A 20,839-nucleotide genomic window follows, 5' to 3' on the forward strand; every position below is an offset into this window, starting at 1 on the left:
GTGCACTGACATCAGGGCCAGCTTCACGGGCTGGCGGCAGGGCCCGACACTTAACTTAGAGGGGCCCCGGGGCTTGGTTTAATGCTCTGATGTCGACTTTTGAAAATTCGCAGTCTTTTTTAAATAAGGGGCGCCACGTTTTCATTTTTCACTGGGCCACGCAAATTATGTAGCGAGTCCTGACTACCCCTGATCCCATGTACGCTGGACTTTAGGTGCAATTGAAGGGATTTTCGAGGGTGATATCCAAAAGCCTGTGCTGGGCGGGGGTTGGACGCTGCAGGAGCGCAGGGCGAGGCTGTGGAAGGCGCCACACGCCACCTGATCCGGTCTTCGCGGTAGGTACCATAGGTACCTGGGGGTTCCATAGGTGACGCCTCTAGGCCTGGAGGCGACCAGGCTACCCGAAAGGGCGGAGCAAGGGTGGGAGGCCTTGACCTGTGGGAGAGGTGGGCTCACAGCAACAGCGGGCGCGCGGGGCCCGGGGCGCTGGCGCGTGGTAACACCGAGCAGCGGGCGTGCTGGGACTCGGGCGCCGGAACGGCGGGCGCGCGGCCCCGGGAGCGGGGATAGGGGACGCGCGCGCCCGGGGCGGGGCTCGCCGCCCGGCTCCTCCTCCGCGCCGGGTCAGGCGGCCTCGGCCTTTCCCGGCAGCTCCTCGTAGGTCTCAGGAAGAGGAGCAGCAGGAGGAAGAAGCGCGGGGGCCGGGCGGCTCCTAGGGTGCAGCGGCGCCGCAGCCCGCATGGAGCCCAACGTGCGTTTCTGGATCACCGAACGCCAAGTACGGCCCGGGCCTGGCGCGTCTGGGGACGGGGAGGGCGTGGGCCGCGCGGCGTGGAGTCGCAGCTGGCCGCAGTGACCTTGGGCAGGCCACGTGGTCGCAGCACCCGCCTTCCCATCTCAGACCCCGGGAGGGGACGAAGGAAACCCAAGCTTGCCGGATGCCGACGGCCATGGGAGTTACCGTGCGTGGCCTCTGCCCCAGGCCTCGCTAGCGAGGGTCGCACAGTATCCCCCTGCAGATCGCACGAACTGAGGAGTCACTCCCCACCACTCAGGGGTCTGCCTTCCGCTGCCTAAGCTGTTGCTGAGCATCAGGTTGGAGAGGAACAGGTCCTCCGAGGAGGCCCCAGCTTCCCCGAGTCTGTAGGCTCAGCCACCGGACAGTGAGACTCGGGGCTGCGGGAAGCCGCCATGGCCGGAAAGTAACCTGGGCCCCGTCTCAGAGTGCGGCTGGGCGGCGCTGTCCAGTAGGGACAGGATGGGAGCCGCATAGGTAATTCCAGATTTTCTAGTAGCCACATTAAAAAACGTGGCTTTTAAAATTTAAATTTTAATACTATATTGCATTTAGCCCAAAAGATATAAATATTAGCATTTCAACATGTAGTCGATATAGAAAATTATGAATGAGATATTTTACATCCTTTTCTGTAGGAAGTCTTCGAAATCCCGTGTATGTTTTTACACGTACAGCACACTCAATTTGGCCTGGCTACATGTGGCTAATTGGACAGCACAGTTCTAGAGTGTTCTCTTTCAGCCTTTACCTAAAGTAGAGCCTAGCCTGGTTCTCTTAGGTGGGGATGTTGAGGAAGGACAGGGTACTCCAGGTGTCCTGGCAGAGCCAGGCCTCAAAGCTGAAACCACTGCAAAATTTGGGGACTTTTGGGAGCAAACCGTGCCTGCTTTCTCCATATGTGAACTGCCTTTATTGAGCCTTCACTGGGGTGTCTTTATGTCTAACTCTTTATGACTAGAGTTAAGCCTTATAACCACCGCAGGAGGGTGAAGAAACAGATTCTGAGACCTTTCTACGTAGTGCTTCAAGGTCATATGTGGGGTGTCAACATAGGCCCATTTGACCCCAAAGTCTGGGCTTTTAACCCTCAAGAGCACTTTGATATTGGCGTGGTTAAGAGCACAGGCCATTGGGTCATTTCCTGGTTGGGTTTCCTTGAATCCATTCATGAGTCCTTGGAAGCCTCAGTTTCCTCACCTGTAAGATGGGGATGTTGTGAGGATTCCAGGAGATGCTGCAAGAGGAAGGCCCTATTAGGTTCTCAAAAATAATGTTAACTGTTACTATTACCGTGTATCTTGGTTTTTCTGCTGCCGTTAACCTCTCTGGTGCTCTTGCCCCTCTTAAGTCTTTTATTCAAAGATTTCTTCAGTGGACAGAATTATTGGATCCTACAAATTTGGTCGTTTCAATTGTAAGTATTTTCTTGTTTTCAGAGATAGTGAATTTCACATTTTATTCTGAAACGTGAAGACTGTGTCCCTTTTGAAAGCAGTTGAGATAACAGAATCCATATATATTATGTTTTTATTCCTTGCGAATAAGCTTGTTGGATTGGAAGGGTGGTACATAAAAGCAGACATCTATTTAACAGGTAGTAACAAAGGGGATCCAAACAAACCTCCCTGGTAATGGAGGACAGACTGGCAAAGCTAGTTGGCAGACCTTGACCTAGGGTTCTAAGGGCAAGGTATAGCAAGGAATTGGGGGAGGTTGTTTAGAGAAGGCAGGGAGGGAGGGAGGGCCAGGGAGGAAATGTCAGGAAGAGCGGACTGTAAGCGAAATGGGGGATGGGGAGCCAGGTGGGCCAGGTCACCCAGTTACTAGGGTTTTTTTTTTTTTTTCTGCCGCGCTGCGCAGCATGTGGGGTCTTAGTTCCCTGACCAGGGATCGAACCCGTGTCCCCTGCAGTGGAAGCACGGAGTCTTATCCACTGGACTGCCACGGAAGTCCTACTGGGGCTTTTATTTTAATTCAGGTGAACCAGGCACTTCTTGAAGGTCCTTGTGTGTCATTCAGACGAGGGGGGTTTGTACCTAGCCATGTGGTGAGTAACCAGAAGGGACCAGACTGTGAGCATTTCAGGGGATGGATGGCTCAGCGGTCCAAGTGAAAGATGAGAGTTTGAACCAGGTGTGGCTGAGGGATGAAGAGGAGGAGAGACCGTGTCACCAGCAATGACCCTCAGGGCCAGATCCACAGGGATGCTCCTGTCCTTGTGCTCAAGTGTTCCGTATAGTCTTGTTTATAATAGAGAAAAACAAGAAACAAGCTGAATGCCCATCAGTAGGGAAATAGAGAAATATAATGTAGTATATTCATGCAGTGGAATACCGATTAGCTGTTAAAAATGATGATCTGGTGATCAACCTATGATATGAAGTGGAAACATACGATATGTGTGATGTTAAATGGAAAAACATGGTATCCATGATGTCAAGAAAGCAAGATGCATATAGTACAGCATTTATGCAAATTACAACATAAAAAATCAAAAATACATATTTGTTTTATGGATACATGTATTCATGTATGTACAGACATAAACAATGGACTGGAAGTTTATACCTTGAATTCATAATAGTGGTTACCTCTGATAGAATGGGGAGGAAATTGAGACTGGGGGTGATGGATCTTTTGGGGGAAAAAATTAGAAACAAATATAACTGAATGTTCACAGTTGTTAATTCTGGGTGAGGGGATTGTGTGTAATCATTTTTAAAATTTCCTTATTTAATTTTTTTTCTCAGATTAAGTAAAAAAGAAGAGAGAAAATAAGACTAAACTGATTAGATGTGGGTATGAGAGAGAGAGAAGGGACTTCCAGGTTTCTGACCTGTGTAGCCAGGAGGATGGTGACAGTCGGAGAGGAACCAGTGGAGGGGATGGGGCAGGTGGCAGCAGCAGTGGGGTAAGCCGCTGGAGCTGTCTAAGAAGCAGGGTGGGGGACTTCCCTGGTGGTCCAGTGGTTAAGACTCGGAGCTTCCAATGCAGGGGGTGCGGGTTCAGTCCCTGGTTGGGGAACTAAGATCCCACGTGCCGCGAGGTGTGGCCAAAAAATAAATAAATAAAAATTTTTAAAAAAAAGAAGCAGCTGGGTGGTCTGAATCTGAATGACACACAGGACTATCTAATGGAAGGAAACTCAGGGGGTACAGAGCCTTAGCTACACGTTGCTTTAAAATTAAAATCAGGTGTGAGTGAACATGTGCTTCTTAAAACTGTGGATAAATCTGAACAATGTTGAGATCATTGCTTGATTTCCTTATCTCTGATTATAGGAAAAAATAGAAAAATCAAGGCAGCTATTGTTAACACATGAAGATGCATCCAGAAGTGACTTGGAGGACAAAAGGGTATGGCTCTTGTTCCCAGGTGTGCCTGGCTCAAGGCTGAGTGGAGTTGCCTTTAGGTGATTTTACTTGTATGGTGTGAAATCAGGTGGGATTTTGCCATTGTAAACACTGCCCAGTTGGGTTAGCTTTTTAAATGTAGGTAGGATTCCTTCTCGTAAACCAGATTAATATTAGTTACTAGTGTTAGGAGCTGGTATTAAGAAGAAAAGGCATAGGGTTCCTCCTGTGCAACAGATATTTGCAGTTGCAATATCTGTTGCGAGGATTCTCTGTAGCTGATTCCTGGAGCCCCATGGCAAATTCCAGAACGCAGGCAGGCCTCCGGAGTCAGAAGCTACTTCCTACTAGAGGCAGCGAGATTACAGTCCTGCCCAAAGACTCAAACCAAGTGTTTGTTATCTACCTTGCAGTGTACGGGGCTTTCCGGAGGCCGCAGACATCAGTCCCTCGAGGCAGCCTGCGGAAAGCTCACACATTTAACTTGGTTTTTCTAAGAACTTGTTGGGGCCTCTGAGCTCACAGCCTGGCTCTGTTACAAGTGACTTGGCTAATGGCATGGTCTGCACACAGGCCACTCTGCTCTGAGCCAGGGGAGGCTGGCTGCATTCGGGGACTCACCTGAGGGACGAGTTAGGTGTTGGCCTGCCCTAGGTTAGAGACTTGGGGCTTTTTAATGTTTTGGTCATTTTCATGTGGATCTTCTCTTTGCTTCCTGTCAGTTCATTCGTTTGATTCATTTGATTCACTTGTTTTGATTTGTTCGGTCCGTGTGGTAGAGAACAGTTTGCCCTCCAGTCTCTGAAAGGTGGAGCAAAGGTGGCACCAGAAATGAGACTGTAGAGGAGATATTCTGGCTGCTAAGCCACCTTTAAAAGCTATTGTTTGGTTTTTCTCTTTTTAGGTACAAGAAGCTTGGAAGAGAAGTCTCGTAAGTTTCAGCCCCGTCCTAATTTTTAGCCTAAGATAACAAAACCACACATCGGACTCACCTTTGTGTTTACCCTTCTGAAGTCAACAGTGCATCCTGACAATAGCAAGCTGATCCCTGGTCCTTTTCGACCTGCAGGTGAGTTGATTCTAATTTTCAGAGTGGTTTGTAACCTTTAGAAAACCTTGCCTCCCTCTAGTCAAGTGGTTGGTCCCCCTGGCAACCAGCCCCCTTCCTTAGGTGCTTTCCCAAGGTCACTGCATTGACATTATCTCAGGTGTGGTTGAAAGGGGCTTGTTATGAAGAATAAGAGACACTCCTTTCACCTTCATCGCCCTTCTCACTTAGGACATTTCAAGGGTTTTAGGCTATGTGCCAGGAACAGAGAGGAAGAGCAAGTATACATGTCTTATTATAAGTCACAGTGTCACAGATGTATTGAATTCATGTGGAAGGGTGAACAAGGACTTGGAACAAGTGACCACTTACCGTCAGCGAGCAGGAGCCTGGTCAGATCTAACTCTGCTGTGCTGATTTAAAGTTCTGCCGCATGCACAGCTATTATTTTTATTAGGAACAAAAAAGCATGTGTAAAAAGTACCCTTTGACGTCCGTGCCTTCATTCGGCCCGAGAAGAGGTTTTTGGGTGGCTGGTTTTCCACCCGCTCTGCTGTCACTGACCCTCTTGTCTTCTTTGCCAGCTCTCCTGCCTTTCACGGCGCCCATGGTGAGTAAGCTGCCGCTCACCGCTCTGAAGCTGGGGGTTTAGGAAGATGTCCACCCATCTCCTAAGCTCAGTGGCTGGTGTCCTCCAGCTCTGGACCTCTGTCCCGTGACTGCCTGATAGATGGTTAGGACCCTGCACCTCCGACCCTTGTCCACTCCCCACCCCACTCCCACGTATCCCCCCCAGGCACCAGGGCCTCTTGAGGGTCTACAGTGTCATAAGGTAATCCTTTCTTTGAACACCTAGCGTGTGCAAAGCACTACGGAGCAGATTGATGAGTTAAGATGTGCTCCCTGGCACAAGCCCATGTCACTGGCTGTCACCTTCTCTCCGCAAGCCCTCCCCTTCATTCAGGCCCTCCCCTGGAAACTGGAATCGCCCCCAGCGAGGCCGTCCACCTTGGCTGTCATGAGGTGCTCTCACCAAGTGACAGCACCCCTCTGCCCCTGTAGGTGCTGCTTCTTAGCTGCCCTGCTCAATTGCCTGGAGATGGGGACCACTGTGAGGCACCCAGGGGCTCTCAGTGCCCGTGGGTGCCCATCCAACATCACCTGTCCACTGCCCACTAGCCCCCTGCATCTCACCTTCCTCTGCTTTCCCTGCTCCTGGGGTCTCAGGTCTGCATCTCCCTGGGGAAGTTCTTTGCTCCACAAGCCCTCCCTACCCCCAGACACTCACAACTCTGCTTTCTTTTCTTTTTTGTTTATTTTTTTAATTGGAGTATAGTTGATTTACAATGTTTCAGGTTTACAGCAAAGCGATTCAGTTATACATATATATCTATTCTTTTTTCAGATTCTTTTCCATTGTAGGTTATTACAGGATATTGAATCTAGTTCCCTGTGCTACACAGTAGGTCCTTGTTGTTTATCTGTTTATTTTATAATATATATAGTAGTCTGTATCTGCTTTATTTTCTTTACAGGTATTTCTGTCAACGCTGCCAGTAAAAAGTCTAAAGTCCATGATTTTACCTCAGGTAGCAACTCTTTCTATTTCATAATTACTGAATTTTTTGTGCTTGAAACCAAAATGTGACATGTTAGCCTCTGTCTTCCTGCAGGTTTCCTTCTACACCTACAGTACAGTCTTCAACATTGTCAATGGAAATGCAAGTTATGTGAGTATTATGAGGCCCAGAGGGTATGCAATTTCATATTGCTTCTTTTGGTGATTTTGTGTGTTTGTTTTAATTATCTTTCCTGGGTAAAACTCTGGTATTTGCTAAATATGAACTTTTGTTTTTCCCTAGGATCGTCGCCCCCATGAGAGTATATTACTAGGAGCAGGAGTGATTGCTTCTTCTACCTTTTTTGGAGTATGTATTTTAAAAATCTGCCAAATCTTTTTTATTCCTCAGAATGAAAATTTTACCTTCTAATTTAATTTAGAAAGTGTGATTAAGACATAAAGAAGAAAATAAAAGTCATCTGTAATCCTATCACCCCAAAATTGTGTGATTATTTTCCACGTTTCTAGGCATGGACTCAGTACAGTTATCTTTAAAAACAAATTAATTCAGGGGACTTCCTTGGCGGTCCAGTGGTTAAGACTCTGTGCTTCCACTGCAGGAGCTGTGGGTTCGATTCCTGGTCAGGAAACTAAGATCCCACATGCAGCGTGGCATGGCCAAAGGAAAAAAAAAAAATTTATTCATGTTTATAAATATGTTACACAAATTGTGTATTGCTTTAGATGTCAGGACACTAATGGGAGAAAATTTAGATTTCAGAGTCCGGTAAGCCTGGGTTCACATCTTGGCTCAAATTCTTAATGGCTTAGTGACTCTGGACAAGTTCTTTAGCCTCTCTTAGGTCTCCAAGAGTTCCTCTGATGATCAGGGAGAACACGTCAGTGTTGTAGGAATTAAAACAAGAAATACACGGAGAGCACTTGCAGGGGTCTGACCTGTAACAGGAAGTAAGTTGACACTAGCTCTCTGCTGGTCCCATGCAGTAATGATTTTTCTCTCTTATTTTCTAGTTATTCCCTCGTTTGCTCCAAGTAAGATTTTCACTGAATAGCATTTTGAGCAGAAACGTCATTCCTGTCGTCATTCTCGGTAAGCAGGGAGCCTCCCTCCATCTTCAGGGATACCCAAGTCCCTGTGGCTGATGAGGGCCGCTGTTTGCATCTTGCCGGTGCCCCCAGGCCCAAATTAGGTCTTTGGTTTGAGAGGTGACACTTTTCTCTGTAGATACCCCTTTAGTTGTCCAAGGGTGAACACAAACCTGGAAACACAAATTACATTTGGAAGACTCTGTACAAGCCCTGTCCATGTATTATTTCATTTAATCTTGACAACAGCTTAGGGGTAGGTAATATTATTATTCCCATTTACAGATGAGGAGACTGAGTCAAGGGGAGGTTAGGGAACTTTTCTGGGGTTTCACAGGGAGAAAGTGGTGGTCTAGGGGATTCCAACCCAGTGGTCTGACTCCAAGGGAGTGACAGAGATATTAACCAACTGTTTTAAGTTCGCCAGCCTGCAAGTTCACTAGTTCATGCTCCACATTTGGGTTTGGGAATCATAGCAGCTTGAAGAGTTAGCAGAATTATGTCAGTGGTAAACTTTGGGAAATTATGTTACGGAAACTTGGTCAAACCAGCTTCGTAGGGACTTCCCCGGTGGTCCAGTGGTTAAGACTGCGCTTCCACTGCAGGGGGCACAGGTTCGATCCCTGGTCAGGGAACTAAGATCCCACCTTCCACGTGGCACAGCCAAAGAAACATAAAAAAAAAAACAAAAAAAAACAGCTTTAGCAAAGCAGGTAGGCGTATTTCAAGGACCCCAGGGTTTCTCCAGGAATCCTGTCAGGGGTGTCAGAACCTGGTGCTGGTTTGTGGTCAGGATCCAAGACTGAGAGCCCAGCAGTTCTGACCCTACCCCACAGCCCAGAGGAGAGCTTGGTTGGCCAAGTACCACCCGAGGATCAGGAAGTGCAACCATCAAAGAAACAGGCGTGACACTGGAAAAGATGTTGCATTATTGGACCGACACTTATCTCTCTGTTGTGTGTTTTCTTCTTTACATCCACAGCCCAACTCAGTGGACTGAATGTGGTTGCATCGAGAAGTTTGGAGCCCCTGCGAGGGATTGAGGTCATGGACAAGGAAGGCAGTGTCATAGGCTATTCCAGAAAAGCTGGGACAAAGGTAGGGGGACGCACGAGATGGAGCTGTAAGCTGCTTGCCTTTTGGGCAAAGAATTGAATTGCCTGTTTGAGAGCTGGTAACAAATTCATGTCTCCCTTCAACCTTTTCTTATCTGTCTTTTCTTATGATGCTGAGAGAGAGAGTTTACATTTTGTACCCTGATGTTTATTTTTTAAATTAAAAAAATTTTTTAATCTGTTCTCTTCAGTAAGATCTTTTTCTTTTTATAAATTTATTTATTTTATTTATTTTTTATTTTTGGCTGCATTGGGTCTTCGTTGCTGCGCGCGGACTTTCTCTAGTTGTGGTGAGCGGGGGCTGCTCTTCTCTGTGGTGCGCAGGCTTCTCATTGCGGTGGCTTCTCTTGTTGTGGAGCACGGGCTCTATGTGCGTGGGCTTCAGTAGCTGTGGCACGAGGGCTCAGTAGTTGTGGCTCGCAGGCTCTAGAGCTCAGGCTCAGTAGTTGTGGCGTACAGGCTTAGTTGCTCCGCGGCATGTGGGATCTTCCCGGACCAGGGCTCAAACCCGTGTCCCCTGCATTGGCAGGCGGATTCTTAACCACTGCGCCACCAGGGAAGCCCCACCCTGATGTTTAAAAGGTGATGCATTAGTCTGGGTTCTCCAGAGAAACAGAACCAATAGGATATCTGCCTATCTATCACTTATCTATATATATAGTAAGACATTTATTTTAAATAATTGGCTTGTGCAGTTTTTGCACTGGGAATGTGTAGGGCAGGCCTGAAAGCTGGAAAGTCAGGAGCTGATGCTGCGGTCTTGAGGCAGAATTTCTTCTTTGGGAAACCTCAGATTTTGCTCTGAAGGCTTTCCAACTGATTGGATGAGGTCCATCCACCCTATGGAGGGTAATCAATCTCCTTTACCTAAAGTCAACTGATTGTAGATGTTAATCACATCTACAAAACACCCCCACAGCAACACCTCGGTTGTGTTTGATTAAATACCTGGGAACTACATCCCAGCCAAACTGACCCCTAAGATGGGTCACAGATGGACGTCCGCCAAACGTTTGGCCCCTGTCTGAAGGTGAGATCTTGTCCTCCAAGCTCAGCATCTGCCCTCCCAGCCTGCTCTGTACTCGGGAAAGTCAGTGGACACTGTCTCTGGGTTTAAGAGAAGCCCTCCGTGTCCACCTCCCCGTGGATTTTCTTAGAGTCTTCATCTTTAAGGACCAGTCTGCTGTCAAGAATGGCCTGAGGAAATCCAATGCTCTGACCTAAAACTCCTCTAAAAGACCTCCATTTCTAAGACTTCTTATTGTTAAATAGTTTATTCTTTTGCTCAGTCCAACACAGTAGCTTCTGTCTGCATTCAGCTCAAAGAACCTGCAGTAGTCTATGGTTTCATTTTGGGTATAGACTTAAAAAAAAAAAATACCTTTCAGGAAGTGAGATCTTTTTTGATCTCTGTGAAGTGACTTTAGCTAAAGAACTGCAACATGAGGCAGTTGCTCACAAAGCAAAGAGAGTAGCTGGGCTTCTCACAGTGTCTGCATTCAAGGGGGCTCCCTGAGCCAGCTTGACCTCCTTCTGCCCAGAATGCTGGTGGGAGAGGCGGTCAGATAAGATGGCCTCTCAGTCGATCGGTAAATACATCATTATTTGGCTCATGAAACATGTTACTCTAAATCCTGTCACCGATTTACAAAGCTGAATTGTAAACCACTGGATACGTGCTACAGTATTCCCACCAGCCCATCTAATAGCAGGTCTGGAAATAGTGGCCGCCTTTCTAAATGAATTACAACAGGGACATCATAATTGCAAGTAACAGGAGAGAAACTGCTGCCAGAAATAAAATACCTTGTTTTGGAAATGAAGGTTCTATGTTTAAGAATCCACCCTAAAGGGTCCACCAGAGGGCAGACAGCAGAAGCAAGAAGAACTACAGTTCTGCAGCCTGTGGAAGGAAAACCACATTCACAGAAAGACAAAATGAAAAGGCAGAGGACTTGGTACCAGATGAAGGAGCAACATAAAACCAAAGAAAAACAACTAAATGAAGTGGAGATAGGCAACCTTCCAGAAAATGAATTCAGAATAATGATAATGAAGATGATCCAGGACCTCAGAAAAAGAATGGAGGCAAAGATCGAGAAGATGCAAGAAATGTTTAACAGAGACCTAGAAGAATTAAAGAACAAACACCTAGAAGAATTAGAGAACAAACAAGCAGAGATGAACAATACAATTACTGAAATGAAAAATACACTAGAAGGAATCAATAGCAGAATAACTGAGGCAGAAGAACGGATAAGTGACCTGGAAGACAGAATGGTGGAATTCACTGCTGCGGAACAGAATAAAGAAAAAAGAATGAAAAGAAATGAAGACACCCTAAGAGACCTCTGGGACAACATTAAATGCAACAACATTCGCATCATAGGGGTCCCAGAAGGAGAACAGAGAGAGAGAGGACCCGAGAAAATATTTGAAGAGATTATAGTTGAAAACTTCCCTAACATGGCAAAGGAAATAGCCACCCAAGTCCAGGAAGTGCAGAGTCCCATAAAGGATAAACCCAAGGAGAAACACGCCGAGACACATAGTAATCAAATTGGCAAAAATTAAAGACAAAGAAAAATTATTGAAAGCAGCAATGGAAAAACAACAAACATACAAGGGAACTCCCATAAGGTTAACAGCTGATTTCTCAGCAGAAACTCTACAAGCCAGAAAGGAGTGGCATGATATACTTAAAGTGATGAAAGGGAAGAACCTACAATCAAGATTACTGTAACCAGCAAGGATCTCATTCAGATTCAATGGAGACATCAAAAGCTTTACAGACAAGCAAAAGCTAAGAGAATTCAGCACCAACAAACCAGCTCTACAACAAATGCTAAAGGAACTTCTCTAAGTGGGAAACACAAGAGAAGAAAAGGACCTACAAAAACAAACCCAAAACAATTAAGAATATGGTCATAGGAACATACATATCGATAATTACCTTAAACGTGAATGGATTAAATGCTCCAACCAAAAGACACAGGCTTGCTGAATGGATACAAAAACAAGACCCATCTATATGCTGTCTACAAGAGACCCACTTCAGACCTAGGGACACATACAGACTGAAAGTGAGGGGATGGAAAAAGATATTCCATGCAAATGGAAATCAAAAGAAAGCTGGAGTAGCAGTACTCATATAAGATAAAATAGACTTTAAAATAAAGAATGTTACAAGAGACAAGGAAGGACACTACATAATGATCAAGGGATCAATCCAAGAAGAAGATATAACAATTATATATGCACCCAACATAGGAGCACCTCAATACATAAGGCAACTGCTAACAGCTATAAAAGAGGAAATCGACAGTAACACAATAATAGTGGGGGACTTTAACACCTCACTTACACCAATGGACAGATCATTCAGACAGAAAATTAATGAGGAAACACAAGCTTTAAATGACACAATAGACCAGATAGATTTAATTGATATTTATAGGACATTCCATCCAAAAACAGCAGATTACATTTTCTTCTCAAGTGCACATGGAACATTCTCCAGGATAGATCACATCTTGGGTCACAAATCAAGCCTAGGTAAATTTAAGAAAATTGAAATTATATCAAGCATCTTTTCCGGCCACAATGCTATGAGATTAGAAATCAGTTACAGGCTACAAACAACAAATGCTGGAGAGGGTGTGGAGAAAAGGGAACCCTCTTGCACTGTTGGTGGGAATGTAAATTGATACAGCCACTATGGAGAACAGTATGGAGGTTCCTTAAAAAACTAAAAATAAAATTACCATATGATCCAGCAATCCCACTATTGGGCATATACCCAGAGAAAACCATAATTCAAAAAGACACATGCACCCCAGTGTTCATTGCAGCACTGTTTACAATAGCCAGGACATGGAAGCAACCTAAATGCCCATCAAGAGACAAATGGATAAAGAAGATGTGGTACATATATGCAATGGAATATTACTCAGCCATAAAAAGGAATGAAATTGGGTCATTTGTAGAGACGTGGATGGACTTGGAGACAGTCATACAGAGTAAGCCAGAAAGAGAAAAACAAATATTGTATGTTAACACATATATGTGGAATCTAGAAAAATGGTACAGATGAACCGGTTTGCAGGGCAGAAATAGAGACACAGATGTAGAGCACAAACGTATGGACACCAAGGGGGAAAGTGGTGGTGGTGGGATGAATTGGGAGATTGGGATTGACATGTATACACTAATATGTATAAAATAGATAACTAATAAGAACCTGCTATATAAAAAAATAAATAAAATAAAATTCAAAACAAAAAAAGAATCACCCTAAAGAGACATCTTTAAACAGCTTTATTGAGGAGGAATTTACATAGTATAAAATTCATTGTAAGAGTACAGTTTCATGAATTTTAGTAAATTCAAACAGTTGTGCAACCATCACCACAGTCCAATTTTAGAACATTTTCATCACCCTAAAAATTTTTCATGTGCCCATGTACAGTCACTCCCCCTCCCACCCCCAACCCCAGGAAAACACTGATCTGCTTTAAATTTTATTTATTTATTTATTTTTGGCCGCGTTGGGTCTTCGTTGCTGCACGCGGGCTTTCTCTAGTTGCGGCGAGCGGGGGCTACTCTTTGTTGCAGTGCGTGGGCTTCTCATTGCAGTGGCTTCTCTTGTTGCGGAGCACGGGCTCTAGGCACGCGGGCTTCAGTAGTTGTGGCTCACGGGCTCAGTAGTTGTGGCTCACAGGCTCTAGAGTGCAGGCTCAGTAGTTGTGGCTCACGGGCTTTAGAGTGCAGGCTCAGTAGTTGTGGCGCACGGGCTTAGTTGCTCCATGGCATGTGGGATCTTCCCAGGCCAGGGCTCGAACCTGTGTCCCCTGCATTGGCAGGCGGATTCTTAACCACTGTGCCACCAGGGAAGTCCCCTGATCTGATTTCTATTGTCATAGTTTTACCTTTTCTAGAAGTTTCATACAAGTGAATCATACAATATTTTTGTGTCTGGATTCTTTGCCTTTTGAGGTCCGTCCAACTTTTAAGGCATCAGTAGTGTGTGGCTTTTTATTGCTGAGCCGTGTTCCATTGTATGGCTGTACCACGTTTTGCTTGTCCACTCCCCAGGCAATAGGTATTTGGATTGTGTCCAGTTTTTGGCTATTACATGTGATGCCGCTCTGACCATTTATGTACGACTCTTCGTGTGGATGTATGTTTGCATTTCTCTTCAACTCAAATTTAAGTGCAGGGCATGGGTATTGTTGTGAACTGTTCACAGAGCTGGAGAGAAGAGTGACAGCAAATGTTTAATCCACAAGTTGTTCCTCAGCACCTCCTCCCTGCTGGGCGCTGTGCTGGGCTCTGGAGACCCACACCCTCACCAGTCAGCATCCCTCCTCTCCAGGGGCTGGGGGCGGGGAGGCAGCTTCGGGCCCTGCTACCCACTTATGTAGCCCAGCTCATTGAGACAAACTTCCTTTTTTGCATGAAGGCCAATTTAGGGTAAAAGAAAGGCTTGATGGTCTGCTCTTTTTTAAATGTTTATCTTTCTCTTAAGAATAAAGTGTCTGCGACCGTGCGTAAGCATTCTTTTATCACTTCCCTGTCACCGAAAGTTTTATTTTCTTTGGCTAAAATTTCCGAAACTGTGTAACCAGCAATATCTGATTGTAATAGGGCACCTTTGATCAGATTTCAGGAGCCTAGTCTGTGCTGTTTTCCTTGGCCTGGCCTTCTCAGCTACTCAGTTGCAAGCTGTCACGCGTCTTGCAGTGTCTCCTCATGACCGGTGTCTGGTTTGGAATGTCTTCTCTTCCACACGAGACAGATGGAGTGAGGCTGGCCTCGCCTCACTGACGTCGAAACACAGCATGCTCAGCAGCCACTTTTCTCCTCCTGGAGTCGAACAACTTTATCTTGTATTCCTGAAAGTTTATTTTAAAAGCCACCCTTCTTTACGCCCTCTGTCCTCGTGGGGGAAGGACATTCCCGCAGAGGATCGGATGAGCTGAGCATTAATTAGTGTCCTAAGCAGAGAACAGGCGCGCTGGGTACAGCAGAGGAGCCCAGACAGCGGGCTGTAGCCCCAGGGTCACAGGGTCATGGGGTCATGGGAGGACAGAAGTGCACAGAACAGAGTTCAGGGGAGGGGACGGTGGGGAGAGTGCCTATCCATCTTGCGCTGAGCGGTGTTGTGTGTGGAGCTGTGTCTTATCCAGGGCTTGGGTTCTGAAGTTCACACGCAGGTGTCATCTATAGTCAAAAATTTCCCTTGAAAGTCTCTGACATTGCTCTTGAGTACGCATGATTTTGTGCATACAACCCATACAGTCAATCATATGTTTAAATGTTCAATAGAGAGAGTAACGTATATTCTAGAAAAGATGACAACATGGTAGGAAATATACCTACGTGTTTACACAAAATAAAATTTTATAGCACGTTGTTAATTACACAAGCAAAAGATGGGTGCATACAGGAAGACATATTCATGTTACATGTGGGTGTGATGCCACACCAGTGCACTCGGAGCCGGGCTTCCTCCACTGGAAGAGGTGGGAATAACTGGGGGGGCCTGTTCGGGAGAGGAAGGCCAGTGGCAGAGTCCTGGTCTGGAAGGGTCCTCAGTGGCAAGTCCAGCACTTCCATTAAACGGACTGCCACCTGCTTCTAAGTAGGGATTTGCCTGTAAGCTGCCTTTGCTTGTGCTTGGTATTTTAGTTGGGGTGGTTGGTGGGAGTGATGGAGACCACTGTGGAGTCAGGGAGGTAAATCCCGTCTCCGGTTCCTCTGGCACCAACCCCAGGCATCCTCTGTATGTGTACACGTCAGGCGCTGCCTTCACCTCTTTGCACGTGCATTGTTTTTCTAAGAGAGAAGGGAGAGCTGCTGTTTGCCGGCCTCTGTCATGAGTTGCGAGATGCCTGGAAACTGTCTCACTCCACGTGCTGAGCTGCTTGCTTTCCATTTCCACTAGGCCATTAAAGACACAGCAACATCCAGAGTTGTGCTGTTTGGGACCTCAGCTTTTATCCCTGAAGTCTTCTCATACTTTTTTAAAAGGTAAGAGGTACGCTCATCTCCCTGGGTAGGAATAAACATTTTAACAATCAAAATTGTATAAAACTTGTCAAATACTGAACCTGGTTGGAGGGGTGGGAATAAGTTGCTTCAGGAATCTTCCTTCTAAACACGCTTCATCACAGTTAAGACAGTAGGATTGATTTAGGGCAGATGTGCAAATCCCGATGTGCACATTCCAACAAACCTGGAATCTCGCCCAGGCCCTGTCCTCAGTTACGTCTCCTCCTTGGGCATGTCCCGGCACCTGCTGAGGCTCGATTCCTCGCTTCTAGAATGATGAGTGTGGATGATTTGCGGGTTCTCCCAGCTCTGATATGCTATGAATATTGCTCAAGCCTCTTTTTCCCCCTTCATTCCAAGCATGTGTTAAATTAGCTTAAGTGGCCCAGAATCGGTAGACCGCCATCCCTTTTGAGAAGCGAGACATGGCCTGTTAGGAGGAGAGCCTGGGATCAGCCAGTATGAGAGGCCCCACTTGCAGTGAGTAGCTTAGGGCAGAAGGGAGATGGGTTGGTTTAGATATTGGGTACGGTTGGGGTACGTTGCCTGTGGCAGCTGATCAGAAGCTCTGGTGCGGGACGGTCCTCTCTTCTCCTTCGTGGGTGTTGTCTTCCTTCTCTCCCACCACACACTGGCTTCTTCATGTTGAGGGACGTGACTGAAGCCACCTCCCGGCTCATATCCTCGCAGTGTCCTGATGAGAGAGAAAAACACAGCAAACCCTGGGGGTTTGGGGGCAGGGAATGTCTTCCACTCAGTTCACAAACTCCCAAGGAAGGATTCTATTGGCCCAAGAGGGGTCACCTGCCTGGTGCTGAACCAGTCTGCTCTGTCCAGGTGGTGAGCTAGGAAGTCCCTGCTAGGACCACACGAGGAACACATTTCAGAAAGTAGCAGTGTCCTGGGCAGAGCCAACTGTTACTTCCCGTGGTCGATCCAGCTAGGTGGGTGTGGGGACTTCTGTTGGGTCAGGGTCTTCCTGAACCTCTCTGGCTGGCCTCAGAGTGGGGGCTTCTGGAAAAGCTGGGGTCCTGCGGTTCGTCCCCTGAGGCCTGCACAATGGCACCCGCTGCCTGGTGAGGAGAGATGGTCCTCATTTCCCAGTGGGCCTTGGGTGCCTGGAAGGACCTCATGTCATCCCACAGCCATGATGGTGTCCAAGCTGGAGTGACCACCGTGGCTCTTCCGACTCAACCCTTTCATTTTGCATCTGAAAAAACTCAAGGCTCAGAAGGGGAAAGTGACTTGCCCAAGAGCACACAGTCTGTCAGTGGCCGAGCCCCAGCAGGACCCCAGGACCCCAGGTCTCTGACTCCCAGGCTGGGCTTCTTGCACCTTCTTCCCACACTCTCAAAGGTCATGGTCAGAATGTCACATCCGTGTCAGTGTAGCCCAGGGGAGAGCACAGGCTCTAGAATCTGACCTCTCACTTTTAAGAATTTGGAGATTTTTGACAAGGGACTTACACGGTCTGTGGCTGCAGCCTCTTGTTCGTGTGAAGGGGATGATGATAACACAAACCTCGTAGGGTCATGGGAGGATCTAATGAGCAAATGCGTGTGAAGTGCTTGACCCGGGCCTGACGTGTAGTGAGCGCTCTGTGGGTGCAGCTGCTAGTATCGCCTGTTTGTGGGGCAAGTGGGAACCAAGTCCGGGCCTGCAGCTGCTGGCGAGACAATTGGACACCATTCGAGCAGAGGGCCGGCCTCTAAAAAAAGCCCTGGTACCTTGTCTCTTACAGGACCCAGTTTTTCCTGCAGTGTCCATGGTCACTGTGGACCCTAAAGCTTTCTTGTACTATCCTTGTCATGGGACTGATGGTGCCAGTTTCTTTTAGTGTATTCCCACAGATTGGACGGGTAAGTGTCCCCCTTCAACTTCCTCTAAAAATCTTTGTATAACTCTTTCTTCCCCTCGTTATCAGAGTGAAATAAATTATTCTCCGAAAAAAATCTGCGAAATTTACAAAAGTATACAACAAAGTAACATTATTTATGCATAATCCCATCTCCCAGGTCACTTGTACAGTTTTGGATTCTGTTTTTCTTAACTGTATATCTGAAGCATTTTTCTGGGACGTTAAAAAGAAACCTTTGAGATATTTGAAATACTTCATAATATACTATAGAGACACCCCACCCAATGGAACTTCCCGCAGTGATGGAAATGTTTTATATCTTTGTTGTCCAACGTGTGTAGCCGCTATCACACGCGGCTGTTGAGCACTTGAAACGTGGCTAGTGTGACTGAAGAACTGAATTTTAATCTAGTTTAATTTAATCTTACGTGCTCACATGCAGCTAGTGGCTGCTGTTCTATAGACCAAGGTGTATTATGACCTGTGGTGCGTCGGACTGCCTGCACTCAGATTCCCAGCTCTTCCATGACCCTGGTCGATCTGCTTAAACGCTCTGAGGCTTAGTTTCTATTAAAGACAGATGATGATCATAGTACCTCTGCAAAGGCTTGCTGCTGGTATCAAGGACATTATTGATGTAGTAGATATCGATTTCTAGCATTTCTTGGCTGAACATTTCAAATGCTTGTTGCTGTCACCCCCCTGTCCCCAAACCCCACCAAGCAAGTCTTGGCATTTGCTGGACTTTTAAAATACCTTGTTGGTCCAAGGTGGGCATGACGTAGCTGAATGGTGGTCCTGTCCTGCCTAGGGTGGTTTGCAGAGAGAGCCCAAGGCTAAGAGGGATTCTGCCAGGCCCCTGCCCAGGGCACCTCCTTGGACATTACATGGGCCACAGCATTTGTTTATATTTGAAATTTTCCATAAGAAAGTTTTTAAGAAGTTAGGTTAATGTTTTTTTGTTATAGATTAGACATCACTGAAAAGGTTATGTGAAATAGATGCTTTCTGAAATTGTGTTGTTTTTTTTTTAAACTTGGCTTCTAAGGCAAGAAAACGTCTTAATGTGAATATTAAGAATTTAACTTTGTGTTTTAGATACAGTGCAGTGAGCTTGAAAAGGAAATTCAATCTGCAACAGAAGAAACAGAACTCTTCTATAACAGAGGGGTGTAGGGGTGAGTTTTAGGTGAATTTGTTTGGTACCTGCATGAAAACCTTCCTCCAAGGTTTCAGTTTGGACAACCCTGCCAGAAGTGTCCTGGAACCCCCAGAGGTGTCTGCACCAACAGGATGGCTTCCGATTACGCATGCCAAGACTGTTTTGAGGCTGATCGTGCCTAGGGTTAAACAAGCTTGGGTGGAAGGAGAGAAACGGGGGCTGTCCTGTCTAACCCACCACACGGGGTTGCTGAGGGGATGCATGTGTGATATAAGATTCAGTTTTCTATTCGTCAGCCTGTGAAAGGATACTGTGAACTAATAAACTTTTCTAAAGTTGAGTATTGGAAGACAAAGGAGAAAGGTCCACCAATGCCCATGTGCCCAAGGCACAGGCATTAAACTGATGGCCCATCTCGAGGTGTATACGTGGGGAGCCAGTGAAGGCCTCCAACCCCCAAAGCAATCCTGTTTCCCTTCTCAGCTTACTCCTGTTTGACAGCTGCTTAAAATCTTTGCCAGCTGCTGCCCAGCTCCTCCTTTCTCCTCACTGGCAGGTGACCCTGTCTCCTCCTCCACTGTGAAAACCAAGGCTATTGGCCTCCTGGCACCAAACCTGCTGACCTCCCTCCATACACGCCCAGCCTCCCCTCCGTGCAAAGTCAGCTGTGCCCTGGGCTTGAGCCCGACCCTTCCTGTTTCTTCAGGGCCTTTGCTCCGCAGCCTCCACTGCCCCTCTGGCTCCAGCCTCCCCCCTCTGTTCCTTCTCAGTAGCATTTCAACTGCTTGAGTCACCTGCCTCATGAAAAAAGCAAAACCCCCCCTTTGTAGCCAGACTTTTTCAAAGAGTTTTCTACCCTCACTGTTTCCACCCCGCCCTCCACTGCTGAGACTGCTGTCATCCGTGCCCCCCCAGATGCTGGTCATACTGCCACTGCCCCCTGTGCAGGCCTGTCGTGGGGCTTGCTCTCCCCTGCCCAACAGGCCCACGTCCAGCGGCCCCCTGCGCTTTGCCATCTGGATGTCCACTTGAGACCATCTTTTCCTCCCAACCTCAGGAAATGGCACCACCGCGTACCAGTTTCGTCAGGCAGGATCACTGGCCTCAGCCTTACTCCCCCATCGCCCTACCCCATTCAGCACCATTGCGCTGAGTCTGTTAAGTCTCTAGAACTCACCCCTCCGCGTCCACTGCCCAGCCCAACAGCATATCCCCTGCTGGTGTCGCTCGTCAGTCCATCTCCAGCCAGCTCTTCTAAACCACACCTGCTTAAAAGCCTTAAATGGCTTCCCAGTACATCAGGATCAAGTCCAAATTCCTCGCCGTGGCAGGCAGGAGCCTTTACCTTATTCATCTCTTGCCACTCCCTCTCCTCACTCTGGACTGACATCCAGTTCCTCAGATGTGCTGTGGTCTCTCTTCTCTGGCCTTCCCACCAGCTGTTACCTCTGTTCTGAGCTAACTCCTCCCTGTGCTTCAGGTCTGACTTGGACGTCAATCACTCTTCTCCAGGAAGCCTTCCAGGATTCACAGTACTGAACTAGCTGCCCTTCCATTGTGCTCCCATAGCGCTCGTATCATGCCTAGCACTTGCCACACCGCAAGCAATCCCGTTTGCTGAACCTATGTGCCCACAGACTGTGCACCTTGACAGCAGGAACTGTTGTCTTGGGCATCAAGGAAGCCCCAGGATACGCAGTCCACGGTGTAGAGTAGGTACCCAAACATATGCGTACTGGATGGAGGGCTGTTTCCAACACACCCTGCCCCAGGTCATCTA

The 20,839-nt window shown here is 47.0% G+C and overlaps 1 protein-coding gene across 2 annotated transcripts; it reads left to right on the forward strand.

Annotated features, from left to right (window-relative positions):
- The first annotated feature begins 654 nt into the window (after nt 1-654).
- SFXN4 (sideroflexin 4) lies at nt 655-19,399 on the forward strand. Of its 2 annotated transcripts, XM_061190137.1 has the most exons (14): nt 655-781; nt 2,151-2,216; nt 4,084-4,158; nt 5,060-5,086; nt 5,170-5,224; nt 5,788-5,813; nt 6,739-6,792; nt 6,877-6,933; nt 7,066-7,131; nt 7,797-7,875; nt 8,854-8,969; nt 15,933-16,018; nt 17,781-17,898; nt 18,996-19,399. In XM_061190137.1, the coding sequence occupies exons 1-14, from the start codon at nt 743-745 to the stop codon at nt 19,071-19,073; spliced, it is 942 nt and encodes a 313-aa protein (XP_061046120.1). In that variant the 5' UTR covers nt 655-742; the 3' UTR covers nt 19,074-19,399. The 2 variants fall into 2 exon arrangements, with proteins under 2 accessions (XP_061046120.1, XP_061046034.1); XM_061190051.1 differs by lacking the exon at nt 655-781 and having other exon boundaries at nt 1,900-2,216.
- The last annotated feature ends 1,440 nt before the right edge of the window (nt 19,400-20,839 follow it).

This window comes from Eubalaena glacialis, chromosome 1 (assembly GCF_028564815.1).
Source record: "Eubalaena glacialis isolate mEubGla1 chromosome 1, mEubGla1.1.hap2.+ XY, whole genome shotgun sequence".
In the NCBI taxonomy this organism is placed as follows: Eukaryota; Metazoa; Chordata; class Mammalia; order Artiodactyla; family Balaenidae; genus Eubalaena; species Eubalaena glacialis.